The sequence below is a fragment of the Solanum lycopersicum genome, chromosome 8, assembly GCF_036512215.1.
Source record: "Solanum lycopersicum chromosome 8, SLM_r2.1".
NCBI classification, from domain to species: domain Eukaryota; kingdom Viridiplantae; phylum Streptophyta; class Magnoliopsida; order Solanales; family Solanaceae; genus Solanum; species Solanum lycopersicum.
In genome coordinates, this window is record NC_090807.1 from 15,728,401 (window position 1) to 15,749,786 (window position 21,386).

General features: G+C 35.8%; 1 protein-coding gene across 1 annotated transcript; it reads left to right on the plus strand.

The window, feature by feature from the left end:
* Positions 1 to 1,159: 1,159 nt before the first annotated feature.
* Positions 1,160 to 2,311, plus strand: LOC138337829 (uncharacterized). Its single transcript, XM_069288260.1, has 3 exons — positions 1,160 to 1,234; positions 1,401 to 1,803; positions 2,031 to 2,311. The coding sequence occupies exons 1-3, from the start codon at positions 1,160 to 1,162 to the stop codon at positions 2,309 to 2,311; spliced, it is 759 nt and encodes a 252-aa protein (XP_069144361.1).
* The last annotated feature ends 19,075 nt before the right edge of the window (positions 2,312 to 21,386 follow it).

Sequence of the window (21,386 nt, forward strand, 5' to 3'; positions counted from 1 at the left end):
ACTAGGCACGTAGGTAGTGATCACGCTAGCATGCCTTTATACCTCTGGCAAGGTATTTTGGGTCCTCTCTATGGGGCGTATACATCGAGATCCACATTTATCTCATGTGGTTTTATTATCATTTATTAGTAGCTCCCATAGTTGAGTCAGACTCTAATGCATTGACCGTATTTATAATTCAGCTATTATTCAGTATCAACATGTTATAAATTTGGTCATTGCATGCAGTTCACTCAGATTTTAGTATATCGTGTTAGAATATTATACTTGCTTTTGTGCTTGTTCAATTATGTTTTATTTCAGCTTTACTTTATCCTACATGCTTGGATCAATTTTCGATCTTCAGTTCAACAGATTCAGTGCTGAGTCTTCATTCTCCGAGGAAAATAGTCATGATTTTCTTTTTAGTAATTAGTCCTTTATTTTTAATTTTTGCTAGACTTAGTTGGGGACTGTCCCAACATTTTTAGTTACTTTAGAGGCTTATTTCAGACATAGTTAGTTTCAGCTTAGTATTGAGTTAGTAACATCCTTGTAATAAACTCTTCAGTTTTTCAAATATCTCAGTTATAGAATATGGGTATTCCCCATATTTTAATTTTAAATTATAAGTTAGCTTCCGCATTGATTTAGTTATCTTTAGGTTCTTATGAGCATGCCAGCAGGGTTAGCTTGGGATCACTTGTGGTCCTAGGTTCCATGTCCGCATCTCGGAGGTAGCTCAGGGCATTAAAATACTTGGTATCAAAGTACTAGGTTTAAGAGTCATAGGATGTCTGAAAAGCTGCACTAAGTAGAGTCCTTTTCATGGGTGTGAAGTGCACCAAATCTAATGAGAGGGAGGCTACAAAGTGTTTTAGTAAAACTTCATTTTCTTGTTACTCTTATCTTGCGTAAGGTATGATCTAATTCCATTCTAACTTGACATTTTACATTTCAGATCATGCCTCCATGTAGAGCTAATGACCGGAATGCGAATGCTACAAATGCAAACGCAGCTCCTCCAGTCCCAGATTAAAAAGTCCCCAATGCTGAGTTCAGGAATGACATACAGATGTTGGCTCATAGTATGACCAACCAGAACAATTGAGTTCATGTTCCTGTGAATACAAACGATGGCTCAGCCGTAGTAAGAGTTTGTGAGTTTGTTAGGATGAATATGATTGAGTTCTTTGGATCAGAAACTAATGAAGATCCTCAGAATATCTTGGATGATATCAAGAAGTTCTTTGAGGTAATGCAAGTAATAGGGAATAATAGGGTTGAGTTGACATCATACTAGTTGAAGGATGTTTCTCATATCTGGTATACTCAGTAGAAGGAAATAGGGGTCCATATGCAACTCCTATTACTTGGGATTGCTTTAGTGAAACCTTTCTGACAGGTTTTTCCCAATATAGTTGAGAGAAGAAAATGATCACGAATTCATGAACTTGAGGCAGGGAAACATGATAGTACAAGAATATGTGATCAAGTTTAACAAACTCTCAAGGTATGCTCCTTACATGGTTGCTGAATCCAAGGCTCATATGAATAAGTTCTTGTGTGGAGTGTCATATTTGGTGAAAACTGGGTGCAAAAATTCTATGTTACTGGGAGATATGAACATCTCTACGCTTATGGCTCATGCTCAGCAGGTTGAGAGTATAAGCTTAGGAAACATTCCAAGGAGAATAAGAACTCTAGGACTGGGAACTATGACTATTCTCAGCAGAAATTGGGTGGTGGAAATTACTCGCAAAGTCAATAGAAGTTTTCAGCTCTCGCCCCTTCCTCAGCTAGTGTTCCATCATCCAAGAACATGTATGACCAAAAGGATAAAGCACCATGCGATAAGTCTCAAGGAAGTGTTTCACGCACTAAGACTTACCCCACTTGCCCTTAGTGTGGTGAGAACCATCCGAGCGAGTGTCTCATAGGAATAGAAAGATGTGTTGGGTGTGTTTTGTTTAGTCACATGTTGAGGGATTGTCTTTTTAGATAGGGTCAAGGAGGTGGTTATGTTAGAGCTTAGTGTACAACTTCATCAGCACCAGCAAGTCGCCCGAATCAGCAGGGTAACTCATCTAGTACAGGTGGCAGTCAACAACAGAACAAGTTGTATGCTCTTCAGGCTCACCAGGATCAGAAAGGTTCTCCTAGTGTAGTCACTAGTACGTTACGAGTGTTTGACCTTGATTTTTATGCACTGTTAGATCCAGGGGCTACTCTTTCATTTGTAACTCCTTACATAGCAGTAAATTCACAGTCAGTCCAGAAACTCTCTCAGAACCTTTCTCAATCTCTACTCCGGTCGGTAACCCAGTTATAGCTAGACGGGTATACAAAAATTGTCTTGTTACAGTCTTTCATAAATTCACCTCAGCAGATCTTGAAGAGTTAGAACTAGTAGACTTCGATGTAATTCTATGCATGGATTGGTTATATTCCAGTTAGGCCTCAGTCAATTCATTTCTAACCTTAAGGCCAGAAAGATGATCTCTAAGGGTTATATCTATAATCTAGTCCGGGTTAAGGATTCTATCTCTAAACCCCAACTCTTGAGTCAGTTCCAGTAGTCAGTGAGTTTCTAGAAGTGTTTCCAAAAGATCTTTCGGAGTCCCTCCCGAAAGGGAAATTGACTTTGGAATTGATATCCTTCAAGATACCCAACCTATTTCTAATCCTCGTTACATAATGTCTCCAGCAGAGCTTAAGGAATTGAAAGAGCAGTTGAAAGACCTTCTTGATAAGGGCTTCATCAGACTTAGTATTTTAATATTGGGTGCGCCAGTGTTGTTCGTAAAGAAGAAAATGGTTCTCTCAGAATGTGCATTGACTATAGATAGTTGAACAAGGTCACAATCAAGAATAAATATCCCATCCCCAAGATTGATGACTTGTTTGACCAACTTCAAGGTGCTAGCCATTTGTCAAAGATAGACCTTAGATCGAGTTATCATCAGCTTAGATTTATAGATAATGACATTTTGAAAGTAGCCTATACAGATTTTGGTATTGTCATTACGAATTTGTAATTATGTCGTTTAGACTAACTTATGCTCCTGCAACTTTCATGGATTTGATGAACAAAGTGTTCAAACAGTATTTGGACTTATTTATTATCGTCTTTTTTGATGATATCCTCATTTACTCTAGGAATGAGGAAGGACATATGAGTCATTTGAGAATTGTTTTACAGACTCTCAAGGATCGCCAATTATTCTCTAAGTTTAGCAAATGTGAGTTTTGGTTGCAATCTATTGCTTTCCTTGGTCACATTGTATCTAGCAAAGGGATCCGAGTGGATTCACAAAAGATAAGTAGTGAAACAATGGCCCAGACCTACCTCTACTTCAGATATAAGAAGTTTCTTAGGTCTAGTGGGTTATTATACAAGGTTCATGGAAGGATTCTCATCTATAGCCTCATCATTGACTAGGTTAACTCAGAAGATGGTCAAGTTTCAATGGTATGATGATTCTGAGAAAATCTTTGCAGAATTGAAAACTTGATTGACAACAACTTCTATCTTGACTCTACCATAGCGTTCAGATGGTTATGTGATATATTGTGATGCATCCAGAGTTGGACTAGATTGAGTGTTGATGCATGGAGATAAGGTTATAGCTTATACTATAAGAAAACTTAAGGTGCATGAGAAGAACTATACAATTAATGACCTCGAGCTTGCAATAGTGGTGTTGCACTCAAGATCTGGAAAACTACTTATATGGTATTCATGTACGGTATGTGTTCACACAGAAGAGTTGAATCTTCACCAGATGAGATGGCTTGAGTTCCTTAAGGAATATGATATGAGTGTACATTATCATCCTAGTAAGGTGAATGTAGTAGAAGATTCTCTTAGCAGATTATCTATGGGGAGTGTAGCCCATGTTGAGTAAAAAAAAGGAAGGATCTAGTGAAGGATGTTCACAGGCTTGCTCGATTGAGAGTTCACCTTATGAGCATATCAGACAGTGGTGTAATAGTTCAGAATGGGGCAGAATCTTCTTTGGTAGTGGAGGTTAAAGAAAAGCAAGATAGTGATCCAATCTTGTATGAGAGAGTGGAGGTTTTCTCCTAAAAGGGAGATGGTGTACTTCGCTACCAGGGTAGATTGTGTGTTCCTGATGTGGATGAGTTGAGAAATCATATCCTTTCACAAGCCCATAACTCTAGATATTCTATTCATCCAGGTGCCACTAAGATGTACCCTGATCTGCTGGAAGTCTATTGGTGGAATGACATGAAGAGGGATATAAAAGATTTTGTGTGTAAGTGCCCCAATTGATAGAAAGTCAAGGTAGAACATCATAAACCAGGAGGTATGAATCAAGAGATCGACATTCCTACTTGGAAGTGGGAAGTGATCAATATGGATTTAATACAAGGTTACAGTGTACCCGCATATAACATGACTCCATTTTGGTGATAGTGGATAGGATGACTAAGTCTTCTCACTTTTTGGCGTTCACGACTACAAACTCGGCATAAGACTATGCCAAGCTTTATATTAATGAAATTGTGAGGCTGCATGGGGTTTCTTTGTCTATTATCTCATATAGAGGACCTCAATTTAGCTCTAATTTTTGGAAATCATTTCAGAAGGGTGTTGGTACTCAAGTTAACCTTAGCATAACATTTCATCCGCAGACAGATGGACAGGCAGAGCATACTATTCAGACCCTAGAGGATATGTTAAGAGATTATGTGATCAGTTTCAAGGGTAGTTGGGATGATCACCTACCTCAGATTGAGTTCGCTTACAACAATAGCTACCATTCCAGCATTCAAATGGCCCTTATGAGGCTTTGTATGGATGTAGATGTAGATATCTTGTTGGGTGGTTTGAAGTAGGTGAAGCAGCTTTGATAGGCCATATTAAGTCCTTTATGCTATGGAGAAAGTGAAACTCATTAGAGAGAGACTTAAGATAACCCAGAGTCGTCAGAAATATTATGTAGATGCAAGGAGAAGGAAACTAGAGTTCCAAATTGATGATTGGGTTTTTCATGAAAGTGTCACCTATGAAAAGGGTGATGAGATTTTGTAAGAAAGTGAAACTCAGTCCTATATATGTACGCCCTTACAAGATCTTGAAAAGGGTTGACAAGGTGGCATATGAGTTCGAGTTGCAAGTAGAATTAGCAGCAGTGCATTCGGTCTTCCACATCTCACTCTTGAAGAAGTGCGTGGGTGATCCAGCCTCTGTAGTGCCATAAGAGAGTGTGGCGGTGAAAAATTGTAAAAACCCTAAAAAAATTAATATGCTAAGTAATGCTTAGTGTGTCTAGAATGCCTACGATTAGATCGAGTTCACAAAGATTGATGCGCGTAGAACCAGACCTCTGAACCCTTGTTATAGCCAAGCCAACTAACTTTCGTAGTTAGTTGAGCTATAAAAGGTTGGGTCTAACCATGTAGGGCTCTAAAATACGAAGATTTACTTGAAGGAGTCTTTATAGACTTAAAAAGGGAAAATCTTAGATTTGGAGGGTCTAGGGGTAAAATTGTATTTTTCCAGACTAAGGTAGTATCGTAATTACCCTATATATATAATTAGTTATTTAATTAATAAGGTGGAGGGGCATTTTAGGGAGAGAGGACCGAAAATTGGCCCTTGAAGTGAAGTCTTGCTCCACCCGGGTTCGAACCTAGGTGGAAGCAATGAATTAAATTATTTTTAATTTAAGTTGGTAAATTAGTGTAATTAATTTATAATTATTATTTATTAGCTGATTTAAAATAAAAGGAAATCAGATTTTTAATAATTAAATAAAAATCTTATCTGGCTAAATCCTAAACTAGACTCCTAATCCTAAGAAACCATTCTCTCCCACGCTTATCTCTCTCTGACGTCTCTATAACTCTCACTCACAATTCTCTCTGCAAAATAACTTCAAAAAATAGTAGGTAAACCAAAGTTCTTCACACTTGAAGAACTCACAACAAAAATATAAGAAAAATAAACGAAATGAATCACGTAGGCAAATAGAAGTTTGTCCGTCGAGTTGGTGTTGACATTGAGGGGATTTGGACGTGATTTTTGAAGAAGATTTTAGGCAGAAAGGTGAGGTTTGAACATCATAAAAGTTATGGGTTTTCTTACTCTTGGTCCCTTTTCCAAGAGATCCTTAAGGCTCAGATGAATCTACTCGAAAACTAGGGTTGCTCCTGTTCTTGTCGAACTCCTTGTCCTTAGTATCCCTTTGATCTCAATGTGAAATAGGTTAGAGATTATGTTGTTGGTATGTTTGCTGGTATTTTAAGTATGAAGTTTGATTTTCGTGATGATGTGTTCTTGATTATGTGTTTGGAATTATAAGCATGTTAAGTTATGTCAACGGAAAGTATGTGAAAAATGATATGTTTTTATGGTTGAATTTTATGTGCGAATGTTTGTGTAAATCATGAGGTGTAAAAGTGGTGTAATGTTGCTGGATGACATGGTAATTCTTGGCTGAATATAATCATAAAAATATTACACTTAAAGATGCACCAAATGATCCACGAAATGCCTTAAGAATTAACGTATGAATGATGATAAAAAGAATCTGAAAATAGTGAACAAATTTCCAGCATTTGGTAGGTTGGATTCGGCCAAACAAAATGGTACAAAATGCAATGAAAAATTAGTGAGATCACTAAGGATTGAACCCAAGACATCATTACATGAAATCTAAAAAAAAATCAACAAAAGATTAGGACAAAAATGGATTGGAAGAGAGCAAACTTTTAAAAAAATGAGCTTCGTTTATTTTTTTTTAAAATGTCAGGTCATTGGGGATTTAACCCATGACCTCACTAAATGAAAATTTCATAAATATTTCGTGAGAAAAATGAAAGGAAAAATAGATGTAGTGAGTGAGGACTGAACCCATAACCTCTTGAATGGATGAGAGAGTTAGGAGAAAAATGATGGAGAAAATAAATGTAGAGAGTGCTGATTGAACCCACCACCTCTTGGATAGGTGAGAAATTTAAGAGATAACTTAAAAGAAAAATAATTAGCTTGTGGGGGATTGGACAAACAACCTCCTTGACCCAAACGAAAAAGGAGAGGAGAAAAAGAAAGGAAATATTATGGGTTGATGGGGATCAAACTAGGGTCCACCAAATCTGAAAAATGCGATTATCAAGTTTTAAATAAGATTAAGTGTTGTCCAAGGGATTCGAAATTGGGTTCCCTTTACCGATTCCGTATTGACACATAAGTCATACGTAAGTAAATATTTAATGAATGCTGCCTCTAAAGATTGAAATCAATATTTTGGCATATCTACAAGATGCATAAGTCTTGTACCACGTAATCTTGGGTAAATATGAATCACTTAGACAAACTATGAATGAATCCCCATGGCTTGTATGTATAGACCCGTAAGTCTAGCATACGTTTCAAATTAAGTGAACCTAAGATGTATGTAATGAAATGATGAAATCCTAGAAGGGTTAAGTACGAGTGGAAAATACACTAAATAGACAAGTGCATTGACATATGATTAAATTAACAATGAAATGATAAAATGAACAATGAAATGATGAAATGAACAATGAAATGATGAAATGAACAATGAAATGATGAAACCCTAGAAGGGTTAAGTAAGAGTGTGAAACACACCAAATGGCCAAGTGCATTGGTATATCATGAAATGAACATTCACGTAAAAAGGGGTGAGTAACTATGAAGAGTAAACGTGCTAATTATAATGAATGTGGTGACAAAATTATATGAAGCTAATGTAAAATATGAGAGCAATATCAAATGAGCCTAAGTAAATGTTACCAAAACGTACTCACCTATGAGAGTGTAAAGTTAATGAAGAGATCAGTCTCTATGAACACTCTAATGAAAGTATTGAGATTAACACACTTAATACTAATGATGATATGAGAAATCATTTATGGAGCTATGATGTCCTCATACTAGAAGCCATTTTCCATGATGTATGAGTCGAATGTAATGGAACTTGATACTAAGCACCGATAGGCTAGCTATGAGCGGTGATGCATTTTTTTGGGAAGGGCGGAGGTTCACGTAACTCTCATGATTTGATACTGTCTGGCATGCTGGGTATGGGTATCCTTATATCTCTTAGTCTTTGAACCTATACTGCCAATATAGGGATCTGGCGGGGTTCAATTCTCATGTACGCTAGCATGTTTTGGGTCACTTTGGCCGGTGATTCTACCTCTTTTCGGTGTGGGGTTTCATGACACTGGATTTCATGATGCTCAAATGATCTATGTCGGTTAAAGTTAAAGTTCCCAAATGAATGAATGAGGTCAGCCTCAAATGATGCACATAATGAAATGAATGATACCAAATGTGTTAGCATATGATAATCAAGAGGTTATCTAGAGTTAAGTAATGATTCTAGGTCATTCTTGATTATTGCACGGCGAACCGATGAAAGTCTTAAACTACATCCTAGGCATAGATGGTGTTTACACAACCCTATGAATGAAATGAAATGAAGTACGTATGAATGAAGGAAGCAGACTCTGTGTTTGCTAAAGAAGGCACTCTAGTTGAGGTCCCATATGTTGAGCCCTGAGTTTTGGGAAGTACTGATGTCAAGTCCATGATTCCAAGGTCTCATGGCATACGAACGAATGATATGCAAAATGCTATGTGTTATATGCAATATGTTATGTGCTATGTGCAAGATGTTATGTGCTGTGTGCAATATGATAAGTATGATGATGCATGTTACTCTCATGGAATGACTTACCTAATCTAAATTTAGAAAGTTCACTCACTTTCCTAATCCAAATTTGGATAGCTCACTAACTTTCCTAATCCCAATTTGGCAAGTCGACTGACTTCACTTTTCATAATCATGTTGTTAGGAAAGAGTTATTCTACTCATGCATGTACTTGGTGTGTTATTGCTTATACCCATACTTATTACAAGTGTGTACTAAAATTATACACACTAAACTTTTAGGTGCAGGCACAGGTGCACGCTAGAGCTACAGGATCAACGCTGCAGTTATCCGGACATCGAGCATTCATCCAGACTTCGTAGTGTCCCATGATTTCAAGGACACTTGCCCATTTACATTATAGCTTAGTTTTAGGATTGAGATAGTGGAGTATGTTCCACTAACGTTTCTTTCCCATTTTTGTTCAGACATTGTATTTCTGCCATTTTGGCAAGTACATCGTTATCGTTATAATAAACTGTTTCTTTCATTTGATGATCTTAATATTACATGGTTGATGGTGAATAATTACGTATGTAGTAGAATGTTTAGTAAGCATGTCACCAACAAAAATTTTCAAATTTTCCGCTAAAATTAACCTAGATGAAGTAAGAATGACGTATGTAGGCTTGTCTGCGACCTCTCAGAGGTCAACAACGCCGGTCTTGTCTAGGGTCTAGATTTTGCTCGTGACAAAAATAGTCTTTCTTATGAGGATGTACTAGTTGAGATTCTTGACCATCATGTTAGAAGGTTGTGAAACAAAGAAGTTGCTTCAGTCAAGGTTTTGTGGAGGAGTCAATTCGTAGAGGGAGCTACTTGGGAAGAAGAAGCAGCCATGAATGCCAAGTATCCACACCTATCCCTTCTGATTCCGCTCCATCTTGAGGTAGTAATTCCTCTTCAAATTTTCAGTAATTCATGCATAAATTCAGTCTTATAATCATGTTCCCTCATATGTACTGTCATTTTGAACGTATTTGCATTTCTTGGAACTCAATGCAGTAAGAAACTCAGTTCTCAGTGTTTAGTAGTAAGGATTGCAACTCTGGCGTTTTATTTTAGCTGGTTTTGTTTTCATTCGAGGATGAATGTCCCCAAGGGGGAGATAATGTAACACCCCATATCTAAAACACACCAGAAATTAGCTTTTTAGAAATCTGCAGTTGAAACCAATAGTTACCATTGTCAGATTGTAGTCTGATCTACGGCCAGTACTGTGTATCCGTCTTTTGAGTTTGAAGATCCCAAAAACTCATCCAAGAAAATGTGACTAAGTGCCGAACGACGGACTTACCTACGTTCCGTAGGTCAGACTACAGTCTCTAGTCTCTGTTCGTCGATCAAGACCCCATTTACCCACTCTCTGACAAGAACCACGATTGACCACTACGGTCCGTAAAAGGGCCAACATATTGTAGGCATGATTGTAGGTGGAAATCAGCAACCATTTGGGGGGAATGAAGTTGGCTCAACTTCAAATAGTCATAACTCTTAGCACAATAAACAAAATGAATTAGATGTCCATGACATATCAAAAAATAGATAGTTGAATTATCTTTCCATAGCCACCAACCTTGCTAAAATCAGACCTTGGAGTAAAATGTTATGCCCGTTTTAGTAAAGGGATGTCGAATAGACCCAACCTACGGACCATTGATTTACCGACGACCCGTCAATCCAGGTCGTTATTTGGTCCAAAAGCAATTAACTCAGGGGTCTTTTGGTCTTTTCCTATTCGTTTAAACCCTAAGATACATCTGTTTGACCCTAAATCATCATATATTAGTTAGTTTAGGCCTAGAAACACAACAAGAACTTATCTAACTAAAAATCGTAAATCAAAAGTTAGAAAATTTGAAGCAAAAAAGTAGAAAAAGGTCAAGAACCATAGTTCAAGAACGTAACAAGGTTCCAGCAGTCCCAACCCCGAAATCTAAAAGTTTCTCAGTGAATTTCATCACCAGGTATGCGGGAATTCACTAGTGGGGTCCTTTCACCCATTAGGTCCTTAGTTTTCAGTCAGATTCTTGATTTCCGTATCATGATTAGACCTAGGGTGTATAGAACTTCAACAAAATTCATGAATTAATTAGTTATATGTTCCAAATAAGAAATCATGTTATTATTCAATTTATCGCATGAATTTCATAACCCTCGCTATGTATTTCTTTAGTTCATATATTACACATGCTAGGTCAAATATTTCAGTTGCTTCAGATATACATGCCTCAGTTATAAATGCATAATTACCATTTAATTGTTGCATTTTTAGTTTGCATGTTCAGTTTTAAGCTATCTAGTATTTACAGAAATTCAGTCATAATGTCTTAATCGTTTTATTCATTAGGAGTAGCATAATACCAAGTTGGACTAGGGTTCAACGTACCCAATTAGTCCAAGAACTACTAGCCAAGTAGGTTGTAAGTCCACTCTATGGGCAATAGTTTAGTGATCATGCTAGCATGCCTTCATACCTCTGGCAGGGTATATTGGGTCCTTTCAATGGAGCGTATACATCGGACTCAACGTTTAGCTCATGTGATTTTATATCAGTTATTAGTAGCTCCCATAGTTCAGTAAGACTCTAGTGCATTGACCATATTTAAAGTTCAGTTATTATTCAATCTCAGCATGTTATAAATTTGGTCATTGCATCCAGTTAGCTCAAAATTCAGTATATCATGTTAGAATATTGTACTTGCTTTTGTGCTTGTTCAGTTATGTTATATTAATGCTTTATTCCATCCTACGTGCTCAGTATCTTCCAAGTACTGATGCATACGTTCACTACATCTTCTTGTGATGTAGATTCAGGTTCTCAGCATCCAGATCATGCGTAGATCGATTTCTAATCTCTAGTTCAGCAGATTCAGTGGTGAGTCCTCATTCTCTGAGGACAATAGACACGAGTTTCTTTGTAGTATTTAGTCCTTTAGTCCGTTTTTGCTAGACTTATATGAGGCTAGTCCCAACATTTCTAGTCAATTTAGAGGCTTACTTTAGGCATTGTTAGTTTCTGCTAAGTATTGAGTTAATAACTTCCTTGTATTAAATTCATTAGTATTTCAAATATCTCAATTATAAATATGGGTATTCCCCATCTTTTAAGTTTGAATTATGGTTTAGATTCCGCATTCAGTTTATTATCTTTAGTATGATCATGATCATGCCAACAGGGTTAGCTTGAGATCACTTATGGTCCTAGGTTCCGTGACCCCCTCTTGGGGTTAGCTCGGGGCGTGACTATCTTATTGCATAAAAATCATGATAACGTACATTTAATGGAAATATGCTCCTTTTGATTAAAACATTATGGTTTAAGAATAAGAACGATATTTAACACCATCGAAACACATAAGATATCACAGAAGCATTTTATCACATTTTAAGGAATGTTACAGTGAACTTATGTCACTTTGCAGTGACTAATTCCAAAGTTACAGTGAAGTTTTTCAACTTCATAGTGAACACGTTCTAGTATGAAATCCTCTTACTAAAAGCTATCCTAAGACTAACTTAATTAAGACCAAAAAAGACCGACCATACACCCTCTCTAGGCACACCTAAATGATCCTTAAGACCACCTATAATGAGATATACACACTTACAATACACCAAACACATAAACATGAGATCTTCCTACCAAAGGTGATTCTAATGTTTACTTGAGTGAGTTATAAAGTTACCTCCCATATAATACTTTCACACACACTTAAGAGATCCTTTAGAGTACCTAGGATAAGATCATTCTCACTTAATACAATAATACACAAATATATTGACATCCTCCTCACAAAGGTTATCAAAAAACTTACTTAAGTAATTCAAGAAGAAAATGTTCATACTTGACCCCTCCAAGATTACTAAAATAATCCTTAAAACTACCTAAGTTTAGAATATGCCTACTTAATCAACAAACTTTCCTAACTAGAGTCATTCTTATGACTTATGTAGGTAAGATATGAAGTGACCATTCCTATGTCCCCTTCACACCTTAACTAGACAACCCTTAACTACTCTAGGTAAGTAATTTTTCATTTAACATGCTTTCTAACTTAGGTCATTACTTTCATTAGTTCATGTAAGAGACATTCATCACATAAGGACATTCAAGTAATGGTCTTGAAGAAGACCTAGGGACTCACTCACTATATTCAAAGCCTATTGTGCAATGTCTAGATAGCGTCTCATACCACGACCTAAACTTCATAGAACTTGTCGAACACTAGTAGGTATACCATATGACGAGAATAGGAAACAACCAACATATACCATTGTAGATAAGCATAAAATTCATAGTTGTAACCTACTCTGATGGAGGGTGTTCTACTTGCCAATGGTAAAACTTGGACACATCCCATGTAGTCACATGGTTAAGGAAAATGAAGGGTTTCTTTTTACTCTAGCCTCATGCCTAATTAGAGCTACTCCACTTACCATAATCACTCTTTGCTAACCTTTTTTTCATAGAGTAATTCTCATTAAGGATTACACAAAGAGGTTCCATATCTAGCTTATAACCCGATCACATTTACCCTACCAAAGAGGTCCCCTAGGGCTGCCTTTCAATGACGAAGATGATAGCTTAATGACTTTCCTAAGGATAATTTCATGCCATTCCATAGAACCAACCTTAAGTCCACCATTCATACAAGAAGGATGCCATTACGACTTTCGACTTCAAGGATCATAAACTTACCACTAGGTTGAAGGTTCCACATAAAGGAGCTTCTTAGCAACATTCGTGGTCACATGTCATTCCAAAATAAAATACTAACAGACTTTAGCATCCTAAGTCAAGGCATCTCATGTGCATGTATCAAGTAAGGGACAAAATTCAACTACACAAGAAACACTAAGACTTCACTTTATAACATATAGCATATCATTCTATAAGCACATAGGAATAACCATTATCATCTATAAGTCACCCTATACACTACTATAACATCATCAATATAACCATCATAGACTAATATGGTCAAGTAGGATGAATCATGCATCAACTCTAAGACTACACACATGAAGACATAGTCATAGTCTAACATGATCACCTAATGTCAATAGAAGAACACATGATTTCATATTACTCACATGGAGATAGATATGATCATAATTCACATAAATCAACTACACAATTCATCATAATACATCAAGTAATGCTGACAGGGCCATGATCATCACAATACATAAAGTAACCCACATCATTTACAAGTAAAACACATAGCACCTCCACCATAAGTGCACCATGTCAATCACAACATAATTCAAGAGATAAATTAAAAAAAATAAAGATAATTAGTGCAGCGTACTACCAATATGTTCTCACAACTTCAATCCATAGCTAAATCATCCATTAAAATACCAAAAAGGCCCTTACCCATGGCCATGATCATCAATTCAATAAAAAAATCATAATACTCAATGAATATAGGTCAATTAAACATAGATTTATCAATCTAACAAAACCTATAAATCAATTCAATACAATTCTTACATCATTCAATAGTCAAAACTACACTAGAATTCATAAGCATTAAGACAATATCAAGTCACCCACAAAGTAGTCAAAAACTAGGGTTCATAATTTCATGGGTTCATAGGTTAATTATGTTAAAATTATATAATTAAACAACAACTCAATCAATATATAATGATTCAAAATCTTTAATGAAAGACCATAGATAGATTACAAAATTGGACAAGTTCATCTTTTGAAGACTTAGAAAATCTCTTTGAATTTTGGACTCCTTAATGAAGAGAGTTTCAAGGATGAAAAACCATACCTAAATTAATATAAACCACTAAATTGATGAATAATCACCAATCAAATCTTCAATCCAATCTCTTCCTATGTTTTGGCTTCAATGGAGTTCTAGAGAACTCTTTAGAGATTTTGGGTTTTGATTTTGAAGAATGAATTCATCTAGGTAATTAGGACTTATAAACCCTCTTAAAATACCAAGAATACCCTTAGCAAACCTCGCAAACAATTATTTCAATATGGGGTGAATTTACCAATTTACCCCTTCACCTAACAGTAAACTGTGCAGAAAACAGGCTCAACCCACGACTACCCATCGACGGGTGTAGGTCCACAAATGGCCCTTCTGGCTGGCTATCATGGAATCATAGACTTGTCTTTAGGATCTTAATATCCCTAATCTATGTTTTGACCTACGCCCACCATTGACGGGGCGTTGGCCAGCCGACTGACCGTCGATTGCCTCTGTCGTTTTGGCTCGTCTAGACAGCCTTTGGCTCAAATAATAGGTCCTTCCTCAATGACCCTTGGTTGGTCCTAGGGGATGTTTCCCAGAAATTTCCAACCCAAATATGATTGTATACGAGTTTAGGACCTCTCACTTCAATTTCATTCAAAATGAACACATAAAACTCGACAAAATATTCTAAGATACACAAGGTCGTTTCAAAGAAAACCTTTCGCACTCATGGAAGTTCTTGGACGTTTGACCTCCAAACTTCTTGAATCTCAAAACACTGCCTACCAACACTATAATAACTCATATAAGGACCTCATAAGTTCATGACACACATATATAAGTACATAAAACACACAAACCACATAGGTGACTGGTCATCCCTAAACGTTTGACTTCCAATGTTATGACCTGAGAGTACCCCCTAGAATCGCATATACATAATGAAAAGTAGTGCAGAATTAAAACTTTTTACAAAACATTTCATAGTCTTTAAAATATCTTTCATATAAAATCATAAGAAATACTAAGTCTCAGTCTCATCAATCTTAGACACAAGAATACTTAGGACACGACCCATACAATACGAATAAATAAATACTTCGTGTATAACAACACATCAATAAGAAAAATAAAAGACATCTATGCCCTCGAGACAAATGAGGACCTACTTCAATTTTTCTTGATCAATGCTACGGTCCAAGTCTTGCTTCTCAAATGCTCCTCACTTACCAACAACTATAGAGATATATTAAATCATGGAATTAGTACAACCACATGTACTAAATATGGCATAATGCATAAAATCATGAAAACAAAGATTTATTTGAAATATGCATCATTTCATTTAAAAATTATAATATAATCATAAGAACAACATTTATTAACTTAGACACACATAAGAAAATCCGTTAGGACAATTATCACATTTTTAAGAGACACATTACAGTGACCTCAACTCATTCAACTCATTGTACATTGAATTGTTCCACTGTTATGGTGAAGTTGCCTACTTCTTCCTTAAACACTCTATATCATGTAATCATCCCACCAAAAGCTATCCTAAGACTCACTTAAGTCACACAAAGAGTGACCGCCCATACAACCTCTCTAAGCATGCCTAAATGATCCTCAAGACTTACTTATAATAAGACACCTACATAGTTACAAGACACCATAAACATGAACATGAGAACCTTCTGTCAAAGGTGATTCTAAGTCTCACTTGAGTGAGTTGTGAAGCGACCACCCATACAATCCCTTACACACACACTTAAGAGATCCCATATAGACTACCTAATCATTCTCACTTAACTCAACAACATATAGATAATATAACGTTCTCTTTCTAAAGACTATCAAAAGACTTACTCAAGTAAATCAAGAATATAAAGTTTATGATTGACCTTTTCAAGATTACCTAAGTAATCCTTTAGACTACCTATGTTTAGATCATGTCTACATATTAAACCATTTCCCTAACTAGATTTATCCTTAAGACTTACCTAGATAAGATACGAAGTGACCATTCTTATACCCCCTTCACACCTTAAGTAGAAAACCCTTAACTACTCTAGATAAGTACTTATTCATTTAATATAATTTATTACTTAAGTCATTGTATGTTATTAGTTCAATTAAGAAATATTCATCACATTAAGACATTCAAGTTCTGGTCTTGGACAAGACCTAGGGACTCTCACTAACACCTTCAAAGCCTACTGTGCAATGTCTAGATAGCGTCTTATACCACCACCTAAACTTCATAGGAATTTTCTAATTCTAGTAGGTATTCCATATGATGAGAATAGACAATAACCAACATAGTCCATGATAGCAAAACATGGAATCCGGAGTTTTAACCTACTCCGATGAGTGTGTTCTACTTGCACATGGTAGAACTTAGACACATCCCATGTAGGCACATGGTTAAGGAATATGAAGTTCATGCTTTGAAATCTAGTCTCATTCATTAACTAGAACTACTTCCCTTACCATACTCACTCGGTGATAGCCTTTGTTCTCATAGATTAATTCATATTAAGGTTCATACAGAGGGGTTCCATATTAAGTTCATAACCCAATCACATTTACCCTACCAAAGAGGTCCTTTAGGGCTACCTTACAGTGGCTATAAGAAGCTCATCATGATTTTCCTCAGGTTTTATATGATGTCGTTCCAGCCAATCAACCTTAAGTCTATCATTCCTTTACTTTGAAGGATACCATTATGATTTTTGACTTCAACATTCATAACCGTACCTTTAGGTTTAAGGTTTCACATAAAAGACTCTCTCTTAACATTATTTAAGGTCTCATGTCATTCATACATACAAGACTAAGAGGCTTTAGGATCCTAAGTCAATTCATCACATACACATTCATACATACATCAAATAAGGGATACAAGTAAACAAAGACAATACACTGCATATTTCAGCTTAACACATATTACATGCAATTCTATAAACAAATAGACATACCATATTCACTTTAAGACAACGTATACCCTATAATATCATCATCAATATGACCAACATTGCAAGACCCTGAAAATGACTTAGGTGAAATAGAGTCTAACATGTTGGTCATCATGGTTTAAGGTCGTAAACATGGTTATAATATGGTATTAGGAAGTGTCTAAGAGTTTGGGTGCATTAGAAGTCAAACGTCAAGGGACGACCAAGATGTTCGACTATTAAGTCACCTATGTTTCTCATATGTATTTTTATGTGTTTATGTGTGATTACTGAGGTTCTAAGATATTTAAATGATTTATTATAGCATATATAGGCAGTGTGTCATGTTTCGTGAAGTTTGAAGATCAAACGTCCAAGAAGTCCATGACGTTCAAAAGATGTGCCTTGAAATGACCTTGTGTGTCTAAGTATGTTTTGCCGAGTTTTACGTGTTTGTTTTGGATTAAATTCTTGTGATAGGTTATAAACTCATATAAAGTAATGTTTTGGTTGTAAACGTCCGGGAAAACATCCCTAAGGGACATCCAAGGGTCCTCGAGGAATGACTCAAAGTTGGTGCCAAGACTGCCCAAGACAGCCCAAGTTGCGGATGGAAATCAATGCCCAGTGGGTCAGTCGACGCCTGGTTGGTGGTGGATCATTGATTAGGAGTTATCCATGGGGTAGGAGATCCCATAAACAAGCCTCAGTCCCAGACCACGGACCAACATGACAGTCTGTTGGTCAAGGGATAGGTCGTCGATGGCCCTTCCGTCTCTGAAGTTCTTCCTGCGTGCAGTCACTACAAGTTGAGGGGTGAAATTGTAATTTCACCCCAAAATCCAAATAGAAGGTTTGATGGTATTTAAGGGTCTTTTGGATATTCAAAATGTGTATATAAGTCTTTAACACATTGAAGACTTCATTCTTCTAAATCAAAAAGCCCAAAATCCCTTAAGAATTCCCAAAGACTTTATTGAAGTCCAAAATCAAGGAAGATTTTGGATTGTTGAATTGAGTTAAGATTATTCATTGAAGTGAATAATTATCATCATTGAGGTATGAATTTTGATCCTTGAAACTCGTTTCATCAAGGAGACCAACTCTCAAGAAGTTTTCTAAAGTTTTCAAAGTTGAATTGACCAATTTCATGATTCTACCATGGTTCTTGCATTAATTTTTTTTAAACGTTTTTTATGTATTAAATTGTTATTGTATTGATGATTTTAATCTAAATATACTATGAACCCATGTAATTGATGAACCCCAGTTTTTGACTAAGTTATGGGTTACTTGATATTGACCTAATGTATATGAATTCTGGTGTAGATTTCTATGGGCTATCTAATGATATAAAATATTCACATTCATACATACATCAAGTAAGGGACACAAGTCAACCAAGACAAGACATCACATGCTTCACCTTAACACATATTACATGTTATTATATAAACACATAGACAAACCATATTCTCTTTAAGTTAACTTATAACCTATAATATCATCATCAATATAACCAACATAGACTCATATAGTCAAGTAGGAATAACGAAGCATCAACCCTAAGACTATACACATAAACCATAGTGATAGTCTAACATGATCACCTAGATAACATCAATAGAAAAAACCACATATACTTTCACATTGCTTATTATGTAGGTAGCTATTATCATACTTCATATAACTAACTAAAAAATTCATCGTAATGGTTCATGTAGTTGCCGACAAAGTCATGATTATCATAAAACATAAGGTAACACCGACAAGGCCACATCAACTGCAAGTAAAGCACAAAACACCGCCACCATAAGTGGACCATACCAATCACAACATAATTGAAGTCTAAATAATATAAAATAAAGGTAATTAGGGAAGCGTAGCACCAGTCCATCCTCAACACCTCAATTTGATGCTAAATAAGCCAATTCAATACCATAAGGCCCTTACAAATGGCCATGAACATCAGTACAATATAAAAACTATCATACTCAATGAAACTAGGTCAATTCAATATAGATTCATCAATCTAAGACAAACTATATATATCAATTCAATACAATTATTACATCATTAGATAGCCCATCAAAAGCTACACTAGAATTCTTAAGCATTAAGACAATTTATGTAACCCATAAAGTAGTCAAAAACTAGGGTTCCACAATTTCATAGGTTATACATTAATTGAGTTAAAATAATCAAATTAATAAAAATTCAATCAATATTCAATTCTTAAAAACCTTTAATGCAAGAACCCATGGATAGATCATGAAATTGGACAATTCATCTTTGAAAACTTTAGAAAACTTCTTTGAATTTGGGCTCCTTCATGAATAGAGTTTAAAGGATAAAAACCATACCTTAATTATGATAAAAATCCCACAAAATTGAATGACAAAATTTGAGAAATTCTATCTTTTTCCTTGGAGTTTCAAAACTACAACAATGGAGTTTTTGAAGTGAGTGAATGGAGAGGTATTGTTTTGAGATGAGAGTTTTAGCTTTGATTGGTCAAATTAGGGGTTTAAATAGGTCCTATAAACATCCATAAATTAACCCTAAATTACCAAAAAGACCCCTACACTTATTGGACAAATTAACCAACTCAAATTTGGCTTAAAAAAGACGCAATGAAATCTGGGACTTTACTGTGCGTCTCAAAGGCACTTCCAAATCTTATTTTTCAAAAATTCTTGGACAGAATGGTTCGACACATGCCCGCATACTGGGAAAGACTTTTGCCTACTGCGTGACTGCTGCGCATCGCGCAACAACATGCCAAATCTTGGCTGCTTGGAAGCTCCGCTGGACCATGTTTGGGTCCTCCTCTGGGACCTTTTTGATGATCAGTGGGGCGTCTTTTTCGGAATTTTTGACCCTTTATATATCAGGCTACACGTAGGGACCCTCTGTACTGAATTTCACCTTCAAAACATCCCCCAGAACTTAAATACAAAACACTACGACACACTAGTTTAATTCTGACTAGTTTCCGGACGTCTTAGATGTTTGATCTCCAAACAGTTTCAAACTTTATATACTGCCTTAGAAAACCATTATTAACCAATTTATTACTTTAAAACATCATTACACCTTGTTTCAGGCTCTATTTCAACCTAGGTCAGTTTGAGTATGTAACATCCAATTCACCTAATACTTTAGACACTGCCTCATTACTACATTATCAACCATTTTAGGACCTTAGACCCTCATGAAAAACATGTTAGACTCTAGTTTCACCTAATCCTTTTTTGAGGTCTTACAAATCATCACATCATAGTCATATCATAATAAGACACACAGGTCAATCGTTTTCAACCTTGCATGATCATACCCCTATCAAGATCACATTCAACATACTCATAACATGTTATCATATTCATCATATCATCATATTCATAATATATTCACATAATCATTCTTCAATTGAACATCACCACCAATAATTGACCATCATAATTGAAGTAAACTATTCATAATCATAAAAGTCTTACCAATAGCTTCCAAGAATCTCCTTCAAGATTTAATAATCAATTCCATAATATTTATCCATAAATTCATTCATTATCATCATATAATAGTATACTATAGAAGAACTAAGTCAATTACATCATCCCTAATCACTAATCAACCTAATTCATAACCTAGGGTCAGGGAAAATGGACAGTCATGGATCTTTTGGAGAAACTAGGCCAACGTCTAAGGGATTACAATAATTAACCAATAAACCATCATAATCTATCAATATAAATTAATACAATAAAACATTAAACTAATTTGAAAGGTAATCCATGAAATTGGATGACAACCATAATTTTAGACATCTTTTAAATCAATTCTTTAAAGAGCCTTAGGGAAAAGAATCCCAAGGGTGAATTACTTCCATACCTTAACAATACTTGAAGAATGATTGAGGAAAACTTGAATCTTTAATCCCTAATGAATCTTGAACTTTGGTCTTCAATGGGGGTCTTTGGGTAGTGAGAGAAAGTAGAGAAAAGTGAGAGTG